Source organism: Pyxicephalus adspersus, chromosome 4, assembly GCF_032062135.1.
Source record: "Pyxicephalus adspersus chromosome 4, UCB_Pads_2.0, whole genome shotgun sequence".
NCBI lineage: Eukaryota > Metazoa > Chordata > Amphibia > Anura > Pyxicephalidae > Pyxicephalus > Pyxicephalus adspersus.
This window is the reverse complement of record NC_092861.1, coordinates 148,970,942-148,987,227: the sequence shown is the minus strand read 5'-3', so window position 1 is coordinate 148,987,227 and position 16,286 is coordinate 148,970,942. Positions and strand designations below refer to the sequence as shown.

General features: G+C 42.5%; 1 protein-coding gene across 2 annotated transcripts in view; it reads left to right on the top strand.

The window, feature by feature from the left end:
- Nucleotides 1-211: 211 nt before the first annotated feature.
- Nucleotides 212-16,286, top strand: part of LCLAT1 (lysocardiolipin acyltransferase 1) — an 81,354-nt gene continuing 65,279 nt past the window's right edge. The window contains exons 1-4 of one of the 2 annotated variants that reach the window (XM_072409962.1): nt 212-360; nt 4,589-4,757; nt 6,690-6,888; nt 14,899-15,045. In XM_072409962.1, coding sequence (XP_072266063.1) covers nt 4,593-4,757; nt 6,690-6,888; nt 14,899-15,045 — 511 coding nt within the window. In that variant the 5' untranslated portion in view covers nt 212-360; nt 4,589-4,592. The remainder of the gene's footprint in view (nt 361-4,588; nt 4,758-6,689; nt 6,889-14,898; nt 15,046-16,286) is intronic. The other variant, XM_072409963.1, reaches the window with a different exon arrangement.

Genomic DNA, 16,286 nt, shown 5'->3' with positions numbered 1-16,286 from the left:
CCTTTCCATAGAGGTCAGTGTATGAGTCCCCTATAACTAGTCCCCCTTTCCATAGAGGTCAGTGTATGAGTCCCCTATAACTAGTCCTCTCCATGGAGGTCAGTGTATGAGTTCCTGATAACTGATCTTCGCTCTGAGTGTTAATCATTAATGTGTTCAGGCTGAGAGCCGGATAAAAGTCTCTTTGTGACAGCCGTCAGCACTAAGTCCGCTGTCTGTGTAGACAAATTCTGGACGTTGTGCCCACTTTGGAGCTCTGTGTGTCCTGGCATCTCTGTGCAAGGTGGAGAAGGGAGGGTAGAGACTCGGGGACACCTGTACAGAGATCTCTCACCGCCATAGTCCTGAGAGAAGCTTTTGGTGCGTTTTCTTTCTTTATGTTTTTTAATTGTCCCACAAAGTACTTAACAGAGGGTGTGATGTCACAATGTGATCTGTATGGGCAGGGTGACAGGGTCTCTTTATAATGTAAATGTTTCTCTTTAGGATTGGTTAGAGAGGTAAAAGGATTTGTGTCACTGCTGCAGAGACTCATTATCGCTGGTAATAAAAGTCATAGGAAATACTAACATTTTAGTGTCTCCAGAATATTGAGTAATTATTATTAATATATTAGTATTAATATAGCTCCAACATATTATGCAGCGCTGTACATTAAATAGGGGTTACAAATGACAGACGGACACAGACAGTGACACAGGAGGAGAGGACCCTACCCCGAAGAGCTTACAATCTACTAGGACGTGGGGGAGTATCACACAATAGGAGGGGGATAAGGAATGGTGGGTGAGTACTGAGGGTTTAGGAGACAGAAGAAGACGGGTAGGTGAGGTTGAAACGTTGGGTTTTGAGGGCTCCTTTAAATGAGCAGAAAGTAGAAGCAAGCTGAGTAGGACGAGGAAGACCATTCCAGAGAGTCGGGGCTCTAGAAAAGTCGTGGAGCTGTGCGTGTGATGAGGTTATGAGTGAGGAAGTCATTAGTTTGTCATTGGAGTCTCACAGTAGGGACACCAGCTTCAGCAACTGCTACTTATAGCTCCGTACAGATGACAGATTTTCATGGGTGAATGTTTTTGATCATGTGTCCATCAATGTAGTTTAGGGATCTGAAAGAAAGACCTTCTATACTAACTAGGTATGTAGGACCAAGTAGGGAGTTACTGGCATACAAATCCCATCAAATATCACAAGTAGTAATGGTGTTAAGTTGATGTTATGTATTTATTGTTATCATGTTATTCTTATCCAGTATTTATATAGCACCGACATATTATGCAGCGCTGTACAAAGTCCATAGTCATGTGACTAGCTGTCCCTAAAAGGAGCTCACAATCTAATGTCCCTACAATAGTCATATGTCATACAGTCTAAGGTCAATTTTGGGGGGAAGCCAATTAACCTATCTGCATATTTTTGGAATGCGGGAGGGCCCGGAGAAAACCCACACAAACAAGGGGCGAACCTGCAAACTCCATGCAGATAGTGTCCTGGCTGAGATTCCAACCTAGGACCCAGCGCTGCAAAGACCACAATGCTAACCAATGAGCCACCATGCTGTCCATATTCTGTTTAAATGAGCATCTGTATATTTTTATTTGTGGTTCTGCTATCATATCTCCTGAAGAAGCAGTTGTAGCTGCGAAACGCTTCAGCCCAAAAGTTTCTTTGACCGCATTTTATTGATTGTACCACATATGATGTGATTTATGACCCCATTTTTTATCAAGTTGTCCATAAATTGAGGAGGAGAGTAATTCTGTAGTACCACATCCCTAAATATATCCTAAAGTTTCCAAAGTTAATTTTTGTGGGCTTTTTATTAGGTAACTTTTACACATCACATATTAAAATGTAATCATTTTTTTTTATAAATACTTTACAATTGTTAAAAAACTTTACATTTTTTTCCTTGAATTCAAATTGTGCACTTCAGTCCTTGATGCGTTTGCCTAAGAAAGACATATTTACAGAGTCATCAATTAAAACTATGGGAGTGTCTATAATTCCACATTGACAGGTTCTCTTTATATTCGCCCTGCCCACGGCCACACCTGTATGAAGTATAGATTTCAGTTAGGAAACCCTAACCCCTCGACAGGTAAGCAGGGACACGCCCACTCACCATGCATCTCTCCATGCACACGGACAGGTACGTATTATCACATGACGTCATTGTAGTTCAGGTATTCCGGCCACGGCGATGTAACTGAATGGCTGCGTGGAAGGTGAATCCACAGCATCTGATGTTCAGGATTTCACATAGAGGAACCAGAATGGCAGCTTGTCGGTAATAAAGGCAGAACAAATGACCCCGGGCTAGGATTATAAATGGATCAGATGGTCGCGTGCTGCAGCCGTATCTCTTTGAAGATGAAGCTAGCACAGTCATGTCTGCCATGGATTCGGATAATACCGGCGTATAATTAGGTGTAATAGAAGCGATTAGTACAAGGGTGGGAAGGCTGTCTCCTGATTTCGGGAAGCTGCTCTGATACCATCTTGTAAAATACTCGAGTCAGCTTGTCAGTGCCAAAATTTCAATATGACGGATTGCTGTGCTTGAATTAAAGGTTAGACTAAAGCTGAACTCCAGGCAGGTATAGGCAGGACAAAAATTAAGCAGCACTGTACTCATTAATTATTATTACACAGTATTTGTATAGCACCAACATATTACGCAGCGCTGTACTCATTTATTGTTATTACTAACATTCTAACACAGTATTTATATAGCGCTGCCATTTTACGCAGCGTTGTACTCATTAATACATCATTAGGTGTTTTTGAAAGCGCAGCTAAAGTTCCACGTGTAGTCGGATCTGGGAGGTTGTTATTGAAGAAGGGGACAGGGCAGAGGTTAGCACTCTGGTCTTTGCAGCGCTAGGTCCCAGATTCGAATCTCAGCCAGGGCTTTATCTGCATGGAGTTTGAAGGTTTTCCCTGTGTTTGTGTGGGTTTCCTCCCACATCCCAAAAACATGCAGTTAGGTTAATTATCTTCCCCCAAATTGACCTTAGACTGCTGTAATGACATATGACTATGGTAGGGATATTAGATTGTGAGCTTCTTTGAGGGACAGCCATGACATGACTATAGTCTTTGTACAGGGCTGTGTAATATGTTGGTGCTATATAAATCCAGTATAATATTAATAATCCTGCCTACCTGCCTGATCGCTTCTTGTCTAAAAAGCTAAGCTGCGCATGCTTTATTTGGTTGCCAGGGTTAGTGTTCTCCCCAGCCCCTTTTATCTGGGCGCACTACCCAGCAATTATTAGTTACCACCTGGTTGTATTTGTGTGGTTATTGGAAAGTTGGGTCACAATACAGGGCCACCACCTACCTTCTTCCCACCCAGATTACAAACAATTCTGAAGAGAATACTGAGAATGACCAGCAATCCCAACTTTCCCTGTGTTCCCTGAATTTACTCCCCCAAGTGGCTCACCTCATCCCAGGCCAATCAAGATGGTTGATGATTGCAAGGAGGAAAAAAAAGAAGGCAGCACCTTGCGACGGAACAGGGATGGGTAAGTATACTGGTGTTTATTTCTGATTTGAATGTTAGCAGTGGGAATATCTGAGTTATATGTGCTATCGGCCTCTTATAGTCCCTTTACATGCATGGCTGGAATGTGGGCTGAAAAAGCAGCACAACGAGCCAGTCAATTTATGTGCTGTCAGGGAACATGAGCTTATCACTGTGCTGCTTCTCTTTTTACTGAGCAGTCACAGGCTGGGTTGAGTCCAGGAGAAAGTTGGTTGAATATTCAGACTAAAGACTTCTAGTGGCAGAAAAACTACAGAAAATTTGTGGATTGAAGCTAAGTATTGCAGTAAAAACTTTTTTTTTAAAAATCTTTAGCTGTAAGACTTATCTATACATTGCAGTACTTATAGGACAGCGATGTTCCAATGTGCATTGTGATGTGCTACATTGGGCGGAAAAGGGCATATTCCAATTTTTGCAACCCAATTGTTTGTATTGGCTGCCTTAATACATCACACATTAGCAGGAAAAGTAACTTGTGCTAATGCAATTCACTAGGACTGATCAGTGTGAATGGGCCCTAACTAATGTCAACAATGCTGTTTAAGCTCCAAGCTTTTCCCTACATACAAGTATACCTACATAATGCAACCCAGCGTTCTGATTGTCTGCTGTGGCCTTCTAGTTATTTTCCTTTATATATATATATATATATATATATATATATATATATATATATATTGGGGCAGCACGGTGGCTCAGGGCTTTTTAGTCCTGGGCTGCTCAGCCAGAACACTATCTGCATGGAGTTTGCAGATTCTCCAAGTGTTTGTGTAGGTTTCCTCCAGGTGCTCCGGTTTCCTTCCACATTCCAAAAACATGCAGTTAGGTAAATTGGCTTCCCCCTAAAATTGCCCTTAGACTGTAATATTAACATATGACTATGGTAGGGACATTAGATTGTGAGCTCCTCTGAGGGACAGCTAATGACATGACTATGGACTTTATACAGCATTGCGTAATATGTCGGTGCTTTATAAATAATGTATAATAATAATAATTATATAATAATATTCTCTTTGTTTTCTTGTGTTGCAGAGCCATGGTGTCATGGAGGGGGATCTACTTTGTATGCGCGTTATTTCTGGGAAGCTTCTTTGGCAGCATCTTCATGCTGGGCCCATTCCTGCCCCTGATGTTGGTATCGCCCAGCTGGTATCGATGGATTACCGACCGAATCGTAGCCACATGGCTGACGCTACCCGTGGTAAGAGGAATCTTATTTTCTGTGCACAGATATATAATCTGTCCCCATTAGTGAGGTTTTTCTTACCGTCCTGTCTCCGTGTCAGCAATTACTGGCACTGGAAGAAATCGTCGCATGCAAACTTTTTAATTTGTATAAAACTATAAAAAAATGGATCTATACGAGATACACAATTCCCACCATACAATTGTACACTGCATTCTGCCTGATGGTTCCTCCCAGTCACTGCCCTCATGTGTAAATCCGGTCACACACCCATCAATGTAATCATTTAATTTATGTTTGTCTTCAATATTGAAATCACTTCTAAGGAAAGGCACAACTTTTTGAGCAGCCCATGACTAAACTTTCAGCAGAATACAAAGCGTGTACAGTCATCTTCCTCTCTCATTAGGAGTTATTTGAATGCATAAGCATAATGAAGAAGCAAAAAAAAAATCTTTTCTGTCTAATTAGACAAAACGCCAAATTATTTGGCCCTCTTTAGGTGCGACAGGTACTCTAGATATTGCAGACCAGAGGATGCACCAACCTTTGTTTTAGGCTGGCTTTACACCTTACCGTGTTGCATCTTTAGGCCCTATAAGACAGTCTGATATTCCTTCATAGTTACATAGTAGGTTAGATTGAAAAAAGTCATAAGTCCCTCAAGTTCAACTACTAGGGAAATAAACATATCCCAGATATAAAACCCTTTAAGACATAGTTGGTCCAGAGGAAGGCTAAAAAAACCCCGGGTACAATTTGCTCCAACAAAAATTGGAAAAAATTCCTTCCTGATTCCATGAGGCAATCGGATGTTCCCTGGATCATCAGTCTCTGTTATCTTTACTTTAAATCCTTAATCCTCAGTTATATTCTGTGCTTCTAGAAACCATCCAGCTTTTTCTTAAAGCAATCTACAGAACTTGCTGAAACTACTTCCTGAGGGAGCCCATTCCACATTTTCACAGACCTTACAGTGAGGAATCCCTTCCTTATCCGGAGCTTAAACTTCTTTTCCTACAGACGCAAAGAGCGCCCCCTTGTGCTTTGTAATGACATTACAGTGAATAATGGGGAAGAGAGTTCTATATATTCCCTTATGGGAATCTTTCGGGTCCATGTGTTTCAATTCCCACCAGGGAATGTTTGAGGGAATGTCAGATTTCCTGTTTTATACATATAGTCATTTGTGTTTGTTTTGATAAGGCACTGATGGTCTTTTTCATTTATGTATTTTGCTGGGCAATGTGCGTCATGTTATGTCAGTCAATGAAGGAGCTCCTAAAAACGATTGATTGGGAAGTTGCCATGGAAGAGGCTGCTTACTATGCACAGCATCGAAATGCATGTTCTCTTGTGTCACTGTTGTCATCAGTAACACCAGCGCATCCTAAAACAGAGCTAAAGCGTAATTCTGGCCATTTAGTCTAGGGGGCGATACAGTAGAGGAGTTCTTCCTCGCTCCCTTGGCCACGGCCACTCTTCCCTGATCCTGCAATGTTATCGGGTCCTGAAATTGTAGGTGAGTGGCAGACCCTGTATTGTAACCCAACTCTTCAGTAATCACCCAAAAACAGCCGGGTGGTTACCGAATAGTGCTGGGTAGTGCACCCAACAAGGAGGGTCTGGGGAGAACACTGGTATGCCAGACTGTAACTGCACTTAAGTTGGCTGTAGACCCGACATGGGCAAACTATGGCCCATTGACCTTTTTTTTCTTTTTAAACAGAATTGATATCATTTCATACAGACACTCTTCATCCATCTGATACTGGCCCGGCCCGTCTGATATGGTGAAAACTGAAGAGTAAATTGACAAATTTAGATTTTTTGTGATTTAATTTATTAACAGGAAAACTTTTTTCAAAATGTAATTTATTTGAGTAAATTTCCCCTTTTGGCCAGCCAGTTATTGAATTATTTTTCCATGGTTACTGTCCCTGCCAGGCTTTGTTGGAGTTGGTGTTCCGAGCTAAAGTAGTCATCACGGGCGATGGATTTATCCCTGGGGAACGCAGCGTCATCATCATGAACCATCGCACCCGGCTGGACTGGATGTTCCTGTGGAACTGTTTACTAAGATACAGCTACCTCAGGCTGGAAAAAATTTGCCTCAAATCCAGCCTCAAAACCGTCCCGGGATTTGGTACGTAATAGATTTGCTTGCCTTTATAAATAGCTCATGCAAAGCAGGCTTTGTCTTGGGGTGTTTTGTTAAAGAGCACCTGTCACCTATGGGAATTATGTGCTGCAAATTGTACCCCTGGGTTTTTTTTGCCTTCCTCTGGATCAAATATGTCAATAGGGTTTTATATCTGCGATATGTTTTTTTCCTAGTGGGTGAACTTGATGAACTAACTATGTAATAAAATGTAAAAACAAGTCTGTGACACAGTTCGGTATAATTGTGATGGATGTATAACTCCCAAGCTATCTATGCAGCCTGTGGGTTTTTAAAACAGAGATTTCCACCCAGTACTAGAATATTGGGGCTTTTTTGAAGAGAGTATAGTGTTTTTTCCTAATTTAGTCTTCCTTTTTTTAAGGTTTGTATAGAATCAGGATTTTATTTTGTCCTGTTCTTATTCACTTCCTGTCTTGTAGACACATCAGGAAGTGAGAGGAAATCCCATCTTAGTTGTAACCAGAATAGTCGTCCTCACTGGAATATTTTCCCACTATTTCTGGTCTGGGAACAACTATTACATTTTGGATTTCCCATCGCTAAATCTTTGCAGCAGGAACACAATCGGCAATAAAAACTGTAACAAAACATGAGCTGGACGGCACTCTGGGAGCAGCCTAACCCCAAAGGTTTATTGGAATTACATCTTATACCAATGTGATTTTATTATTATACAGTATGTAACACCAACGCAGCGCTGTACATTAAATAGGGGTTGCAAATGGCAGACAGATACAGACAATGACACAGGAGGAGGAGAGGACCCTTCCCAGAAGAGCTTACAATCTAAAACACGCATGGATCTCCTTCCTTAAAACATTAGGAAGGTTCTATTTTATCACTAGAGGAAGCAGATCTTTGAAACGTCAGTTTGGTGTATGATGGAATACCAGTAAATATTTGCAGGTACAATAAATCCCGCAGTGCTGGTTTCCTCTGTCTTTGGTGCCACCATGACCTTGTTTTCTACTAATAAAAACCTGGCACAGGATCTAAGCCTGCCATTCTCCATTCAAAAAAGAGTCTAGCTCATTCATTCTCAACTAGGGTTCTTCTAGGCCAGCGTCTCTTGACCTTTTTAACATAGGGAACCCTTGATGTAATTTTCAGGTCTTCAGGGAACCCCGTCTATAATTACTATATCTACAGCTCACAGTATATTAGTGTGGTGGTCAGTGGGAAGAATTCCTCTTACATTGCTGGACAGTGGGGAGAATGTCACCCTTACAGATAGCCAAATGCCACTAATGCCTCTTGGCTGGGCCACAAGCATGACCCGAATTACCTTTTCAGCTGTCTATAAGGATTGAATTTGGACCACCGTAGTAAGAATAATATTCTTCTTACACTGACTGTAAACTGAAAGGGCACCTTTAGCAGGGGTTGGCCAAGATCTGATCATTATTTTAAGGTTTCCTCTGGGTCCCAGGTTGGAAGCTCGGCCAGGACACTATCTGCATGGAGTTTGCAGGTTCTCCCTGTGTCTGCGTGCGTTGCCCCTGGGGACTCCGGTTTCCTCCCACATTCCAAAAAGCATGCAGTTAGGTTAATTGGCTTCTCCTCAAATTTTACTTTTGACTGTATCAATATCATATGACTATGATAGGGACATTAGATTGTGAGCCCCTTTGAGGGACGGCTAGTGACATGACTATGGACTTTGTACATCACTGCGCAATATGTTGGTGCTATATAAATACTGTACTGTGTAATAATATTCATAAAATGGTTAAGAAAGGCTGGTCTAGATGTTCATTTTAATGTTAAATTTATTCCAGGACATCGCTCCTTTATTTTTTTAAAACTTCTCAAAAATCTGTTTAAAACTTGAAGGATCTCATGCAGTAGGAGCTTCTTTTTGCATTCTCACTACTAAAATACTGGCCAGGTTATTCATTTCGTATTAAAATATCGAGACTGGTTATAAGGGAGTCAGACTTTGGATTTGGTTGGGCTTACATCAATTTCTTCGTAAATATGAGATGGTGAGAACCTGAAATAAATTTGTTTGTTTCTTTAGCACAATTTGGAAGTTTCACATAACAAAACAATAGAAAATCAAAGCTTTAGCGCCTCGCTAAATCTTTCTAATCGATGCTATGTCCCCTCGGCTGGCTGTGGGTACTTGTCAGGCTTTTGGTGTTGACATATCACCAGACATGATAATACACATAGGCGGCCTTTCTCATCCACATTTTTCAGAGTTGCAGAGACTGAAATAAGTTTGTAATCCATTTTATCGCTTGTTGAGCTCTAGTGACAGATGTGGAAACACAGGATATGAAACACAAACAGCTCTGTTTCCGACCGCGCGGAAGTTACACAGGGACAGAGGCCAGGCGTCCGTTATGAAACTGCAGCATTCTTTGCAGGCATCATTCCTCGTGCTTTTTATATAATAAAGCTGATAAATGTAAAATGCCTTCTGTGCTAAGGAAGGAGCACATTTTTGTGTGTTGGTGGCCTGGGAAAAATGTTTTTGTAGCATTAGACCTTATTAGTAAGACCCATTTACATGGCAGCCATGCCATGCATGGTCCAGGCTGTTCACCTATGGCCATGGTGCCATACAGGGTTCACCCAGTCCTTTACCCAGAAAGTTTTTAACCCAGGTGGGAAGAAATTTTAGGCAGCCCCTGTATTGTAACCCAACTCATCAGTAGTCACCCAAAAACAGCCAGGTGGTTGCTTAAAAATGCTTGGTGGTGCACTCGGCTAAAATGGGCTCGGTGGAACACTGTTCACCCATGGTCCTGCAGTCAAAGACACATCCCTTGTAGTTCTCAGGACTACAGGAAGTGTGATTGAAGCACTATTGCATTTTGTGCATGCCAGGGATGTGAATCATAGGGCATTCTGGGCAATACTCACGAATCCTCCCAAAATTCTATACCATAGGAACGTGACATAATGAACTTGATTTATTAATGCACTCTAAGCCTGAGGAGGATACATTTTCATCAGTGAAGCTTGGGAAGCCAACAAACCTGGAATGGATTTCTTCAAAGTCATTAGCTATTTGTTAGCAAATGTTTTCAATTCTGGACCAGATCCATTCCAGGTTTGCTGTATCACCCATCTTCACTGATGAAAATGTATCCTCTCCAGCCTTGGGGAGCTTTAATAAATCAGACCCATTAAGTCCATTGCAGATGCAACTGGCCGAGAGAGAAGAAAATACCCAGTAATATCAACATTCCCAGAATTATCTAGATCAGCGGTCCCCAACCACCGGGCCGCGGCCCACTACCGGTCCGCGGCGGTGTTTTCAGTGGGCCGCGAGTACATGATCCATTATTGAAAACGAAGCGGCACCCAACCACCATCCGCGGACCGGAAGTGGTCCGCAGCGGTGTTTGTATGAGATGCCGGTAAATGTACACAGTAGTCTGTGTACAAGCAATGCGAGCACATGACATGCAGCTCGATTGGCTGTCAGATGTCATGTGATCGCTTTGAAGCAGCAGAGGTGCACAGAGGGGTGCACAGAGAGAAAAGAGAAGACGCCAGAGTATGTCTTCTCTTTTCTCTCTGTGCACCTTCCCCCCCGGTCCTCAGAGAAATTTCCTTCCGTGAAACCGGTCCCTGGGGCCAAAAAGGTTGGGGACCGCTGATCTAGATGATGCTACAAAAGTATTTTGATGGAGCAGTTAACAATTAAAATAAATAAAGACAATCCCCAGATTCCTGCAAATCAGCCACAGGTACCATGCTTCTAGCAATACGGAGGTATTTCTGATAGTGTTGTTGGCACTCAACCAGAACACAGCGACTTATCAGGGAAAGTGCAGGATGCAAAGGTCATTTGTTTCCATTAATAGACAGATGTGTATATAGGGACTTGGAATTTGTTAAAAGCTGGATACACATTGATGTCCAGACAAAGTTAAAGCAGAACTAAACCCGCTACACTCGCCTGTCTCTATTCCATAGCAGTGTGCTGCCATCTTTTTCCGCCTTATCTTTCTGGTTATGAGCTTCGCCCATCTTGATTTGCCTGGCGAGGATGATGTAACTCCTCTGCAGGTGCACGAGAATTTGTTAATTCCCAGCAGTTTCCTGCAGCGATCAGGCAGGTCAGAGGGATTAAAGCAGGAGTGGCATCGCCTATCCCTTTCTGCAATAATGATCAGGCTGATCCAGCATTTAGTTCTGCTTTTATAATTATTAATATTATTAAACTGTATTTATATAGCGCCAACATATTACACAGCGCTGTACATTAAATAGGGGTTGCAAATGACAGACAGATACAGACAGTGACACACAGGTCAGAAAGGTAAGTGGGATGAGCTATGGAGGGATTTGAAGGGAAAGCACAAGAGATGAATTTGATTCTAAGGTGAAATGGAAGCCAGTGTAGACCTCTTGTAACCCCTTAGGTCTAGTTCACCCTAATAGTGGGGTTATGGGACGGTTACTGATTTCTCACCAACAGAAACCATGTCCATGTCTCCTTGCAGCTTCTCACCAGTGTCTGACTGTAAGGAATGTTTACTATTGGCTGCCTGTCCAAATACCACCAATATTCACCTTAAACACGCGTGGTATTTGGTAATTCCAAGCAGCTGTCAGGCTTATGCAGTAGAACTCAGACTGATAAAGAAAAGGGCAACACAAGAAGCCATTTAGGTGCCCCGCAGTATAAAGGTGCTGACCAGAAGTATGGGGACAGGAGTGGAATGGGGGTGACTAATCCATGTGCATTTGCTCCTTGATTCCGCATTTGTTGGCTGGAGGCGGGGGTAGTAGGTGACTAAGCAGGTTCACACTTGGATCAGAAACGAGCAATCCCACATGGCTCCGAGGAGCTAGCAAGTTGCTGACCGTAGCATTGGTTCTAAAAGAATCAAGGTCTGCACATGTGAACTCTGGTAGCAGTGAGCAGTATTAGTACCACTTCCTGGCACTCCTGTTTATTCCTTATGGAGCTGCTGCAGAAAGACGTTACCATGTAGCATCTCCGGGGAGGGAGCAGTTCCTGGCGTAAGGAAGCAACACACTATCTGCATGGAGTTTGCAGGTTCTCCCCATTGTGGTATACTACCCTTGTGGGATCACCTTTTCTGGGGTAAAAGGTACTCTCAGACGGCAGGAGAGGTGTATGAAGCACACGGGAGACAGTAGTTAAGGTTGAAACCTGCAGTCAGTTTTATTAAAAAGTTACATAAGATAAAACAAAATACAAAAAATAAATCCTAGCCAGTCAGGCACTAACTAAACAGCAGGCTGATTCCTCTCTACCATTTGGAGGCTAACCCATCCAACTCAACAGAAACGTTCCAGCAACCTTTACTCACATGTAGTACAACAATGGCTGTCACAGGCAGCTTCCCTGTGCCCAAGGTCAGGGAGTGCTTCCTTATTCTCCTGCCCTTGTTACCTGCTGCTCATAGTTGAGCAGTAATTATTGACAAAACAAAACCAAACTATGGCTTGGATCTGAACACCTCTGAGTGACATGCAAAACCCAACTCTGGAATCCCAGCAGACATGTTGCTGGTTATTCTCTCCCTTTTTTCCCCGTTCCTTCCCAGTCATCAGCTTCGGCTGGATCTCATGTGAGACGTATATTACCTTTAATGGTCAAATGGAGCGTGTGTAAATGGGAGAAATCTCCAACAATCCTTACCAAGTGACTATATAAGGGAGAGCTGCGTTTTTTTTCTTTTCTTTTCCGGTAACTGTCTTTTCAAAGATATACCTGGTGGTATCTGATGTATAACAAAAGGCACAGATCTTCCTAAGCTTTTACTATTTTACGGCTCTCCGTACCCCGTGGGTGGATTTTCCATTATAAAGTCCTGCTAGCCAGCACTTTTACTTTAATACTCTGGTCAGCGGAAATGAATTGGTTTGATCGTAGCTTAGTCTCAGACAGCCGACAAAAGAACGATAGAAAAATAAGAACCCAGAAATACAGTAAATGGTGTTTTGATTGCTATTTAAATATATTTTTGTAGTTATATTTAGAGTGTTTTTTGCGTGAAGTGGTATTTCCTAACTGGGCACAATTTTTAAGAAAATTGGCTGCAATAGGTACCCCGGCTCTGTCACTTTCTCCAGCAGTATTTACATTCACCCACTAGGTGTCCTCAGTCTCTCTGGTTGAGTGACGCCCGTTAAACAGGCTCTACTATAAGTGTAGGGCGTCATGAAGCCGCCCCCGAGGGACCTTGGCATTATGTTTTCTGCATCATTGGACCACCTACTACCTTCGAAGGGAAAATATTAGAAGGGGAGGACCTCACACAACCAACCTTATATAAAAAAAAGAGTAGGTATATAAGAATAATAGGCTAATAATACATATGTCCGCTTTTTATTATTGCATTTGATCATCTTCCTGACATTGGTGGACCATGCCTTTGCATATGTGTATGCACAGATACCTGTTGTCTTTTAATGGGGTGCATGAGACAAGGTGACATTTCAGAAGCCAAATTGAGAGATGGCTGTTGCCCCATAACATGGTATGCCTGATATATCCTGGCTTCCCTTGCGGGTGCTGGCACTGAATGCCCTCTCAGGCACAATCATTAGAGTTATGCCATCCCGGCTCAGCCAATCAAGATGGCTAACGATCTGAATATGGAAGAGACCAAGTAAGAAGAAGCGCTGTTTAACCCAGATTTTTTTTAAGCTGGGTGAGTAAAAGCTGTAGGAGGGTGACAGCCCCTTTATTGTGACTCATCTCTTCAGTAAGCATCTAAAACTAGCGAGGTAGTTATTAAAACATGCCGGATGGTGCTCCCGGCTAAAAGGGGATGTGGAGAATACTGAGAAGCTTCCCTTGCATCTGCCGGGAATTAATAAACGTCATCCTTGCACAGCCAATCAAAATGGACAAAGATTGTCTTTAGGAAGCAAAGAAGTAAGGTTCAGTATTGTCCCCTGAATTCTTTTTAAGCTGGGTGGTGGCCCCTATATTGTTACCCAACTTTTTTTGGGTTGTTACTGAAAAGTTCTGGGTGGTGCACCCAGCTAAAAGGGTCTGGGGAAAAGACTGAGATGCTGGTGCCCTGCAATGGAACAGGTATAGGTAATCAAAGGTTAATTCTGCTTTAGGGCTGTTTGAGGGGCAGAATAGGGAGGAACAAGCAGCGGAAGGGTTACGAATTTTGGGTTACAGACTCTTCTTCTGGGACACGTGTTCCATTGATTTTTGTGGCTTCCAGGGAAGTCTTTACTTTTTTTTTCAAAAGGTTGTTTAACATGCTTTAAGTTTTAAGTATGTTAATTGTCTTTTATACACCCGCCAGCCCTAGCTACATAGTTATTTTGCCTGTTATGTGATTTTAAACTGGCTGATTGCTGTCTTTAGGAAAAAAGCAGAATTGATCCCCCTCCTAATACTGTCATTAACCTCTCGTGGTCCAGTAATAGGACATCTGTGTGCCAGCTCATTAAAGAAAAACTGAACATTGCAAAGTAGCAGCGTGACGTTGGCCTGCTGAAAATACAGAGTTGAAAGTCTCTGGAAGTTGCTGCTTCTTGGGGATGTTTCGGATAACTCATCCCCCACTGGTTTCATATCAGTAGATACCACAATGACCAGCAGGGGGAGTCCTAACTGACACACCTGCAGGTGTTCGGTAACAGCAGTGCCTAACGCTACGGCAAGAGAGAGAACTTTTATCCTACAACCTGCTGGAAAAGGAAGGAAGTAGGAGGTCAATACATCCTGGTTATCTATTTGTCTGCAGGCTGACAATGGAAACAGCAGAAGACTGATTGTTCGTCCCTCTTCTCTCTCATCTCAGCAGTATATTCCTTGTTAGCACCTGGATTGGTCCTCAGAGCTTCTTCTACTTCTTCCAATCCATGTGCTGTTGTACAGGGAATCACTAGAGGCGGCTATCTTATCCACAAAGCAGAGATTTGCATCTGTCCCTGTTAGATGATTGTTGTCTGCTACCAAATGTTAATAAAATTTGGGCATTGTCTAACCGAGTCGTTTTATGCTTGCAGGTTGGGCTATGCAGGTCGCCTCTTTCATCTTCATCCGCAGGAAGTGGGAGGAGGATAAAAGCCATTTCGAAGCCATGCTCGATTATTTCTGCGACATTAAAGAGCCTCTCCAACTTCTTTTCTTTCCAGAAGGAACCGACCTGACAGGTTTGTGAACTTACATTTACCTAGACAGCATTGAATATTTCTTTCTTGTCAAAGGGGGGTTTCATACCTCTGTATGTATCAAATCCCCATACATATCCGGTGCACACAGCTCCTTCCATACCGAACCATACAGAATCTTCAGTAATGTTTTTTGTACAGCAGTCCCACATTAAAGCAGGGATACCGAGGTCTCTGCCATGTGAGCATGTTCCATGACATCTGTCAGTGCAGGAAACATTGGGCCTGATTTATTAAAGCTCTCCAAGCCTGGCAAGGATACACTTTCATCAGTGAAACTGGGTGATCCAGCAAACCTTGAATGGATCCGGTCTAGTATTTAAAAACATTTGCTAACCAAAAGGCAACCTGTTCCAGGTTTGCTGGATCACCCATCTTCACTGATAAAAGTCTCCAGGCTTGAAGAGCTTTAATAAATCGGGGCCATTGCAACTAAAACACTGAAATACTAGTAATGCATACTAATTTTATTGACTAGATATTGTTTTAGTGCCCCATTTGTTGTGATTACCACTGGTGATGCAACTGCATCACATTAAATCGGGAATACATGATATTGTTTTATTATCAATAAACAGTATTTATATTGCGCCAACATATTACGCAGCGCTGTACATTAAATACAGCATAAATGATTTGTACAGCATAAATGATTGTCTTTCCACTTGTTCTTCCTCTGCTGTGATATGCCATTAGGCCACCTAAGTTTCTGGGTTAATTCCGTCCTGCATTGGCCCCATGTAGCAATGCTGGGGCCTGTCGATTAGCTGGTTCCTGGTAAATGATAAATGAGCAATTCCTCACTTACCTGCTAAATGACAACTCTCACGACCGGCTCTCCAACAGGTACACTGTACAAGAACTGTACAATGTACAGCAGCACGTGGCGTCTCTCCTGATTCTCTCCTCTCCTCCATTCTCTGTCCCAAGTACCGATCCTTCGATCCTCCGAACATGTCACCAATACCGGCTGCATGCACACAGCTCTGCAGACTGGCTCCTTACTAGGCTCATCACTTAATGACCAAGACATTGGGCGCTGTATGTTCGCTATACACAGAGATATGATAAATTTTATGTAGGTGGCAGCGAATTGAAGTTGCAAGAAGAGTGGTTAATAAATATTTATATAATAAAGTAAATGCATGTTGCTTGTTCTCCTCAAGTTAAAGTAAACATTTTTCAGCGCCAGGTAGGGACAAAGTACCGACTGACTCTAAACT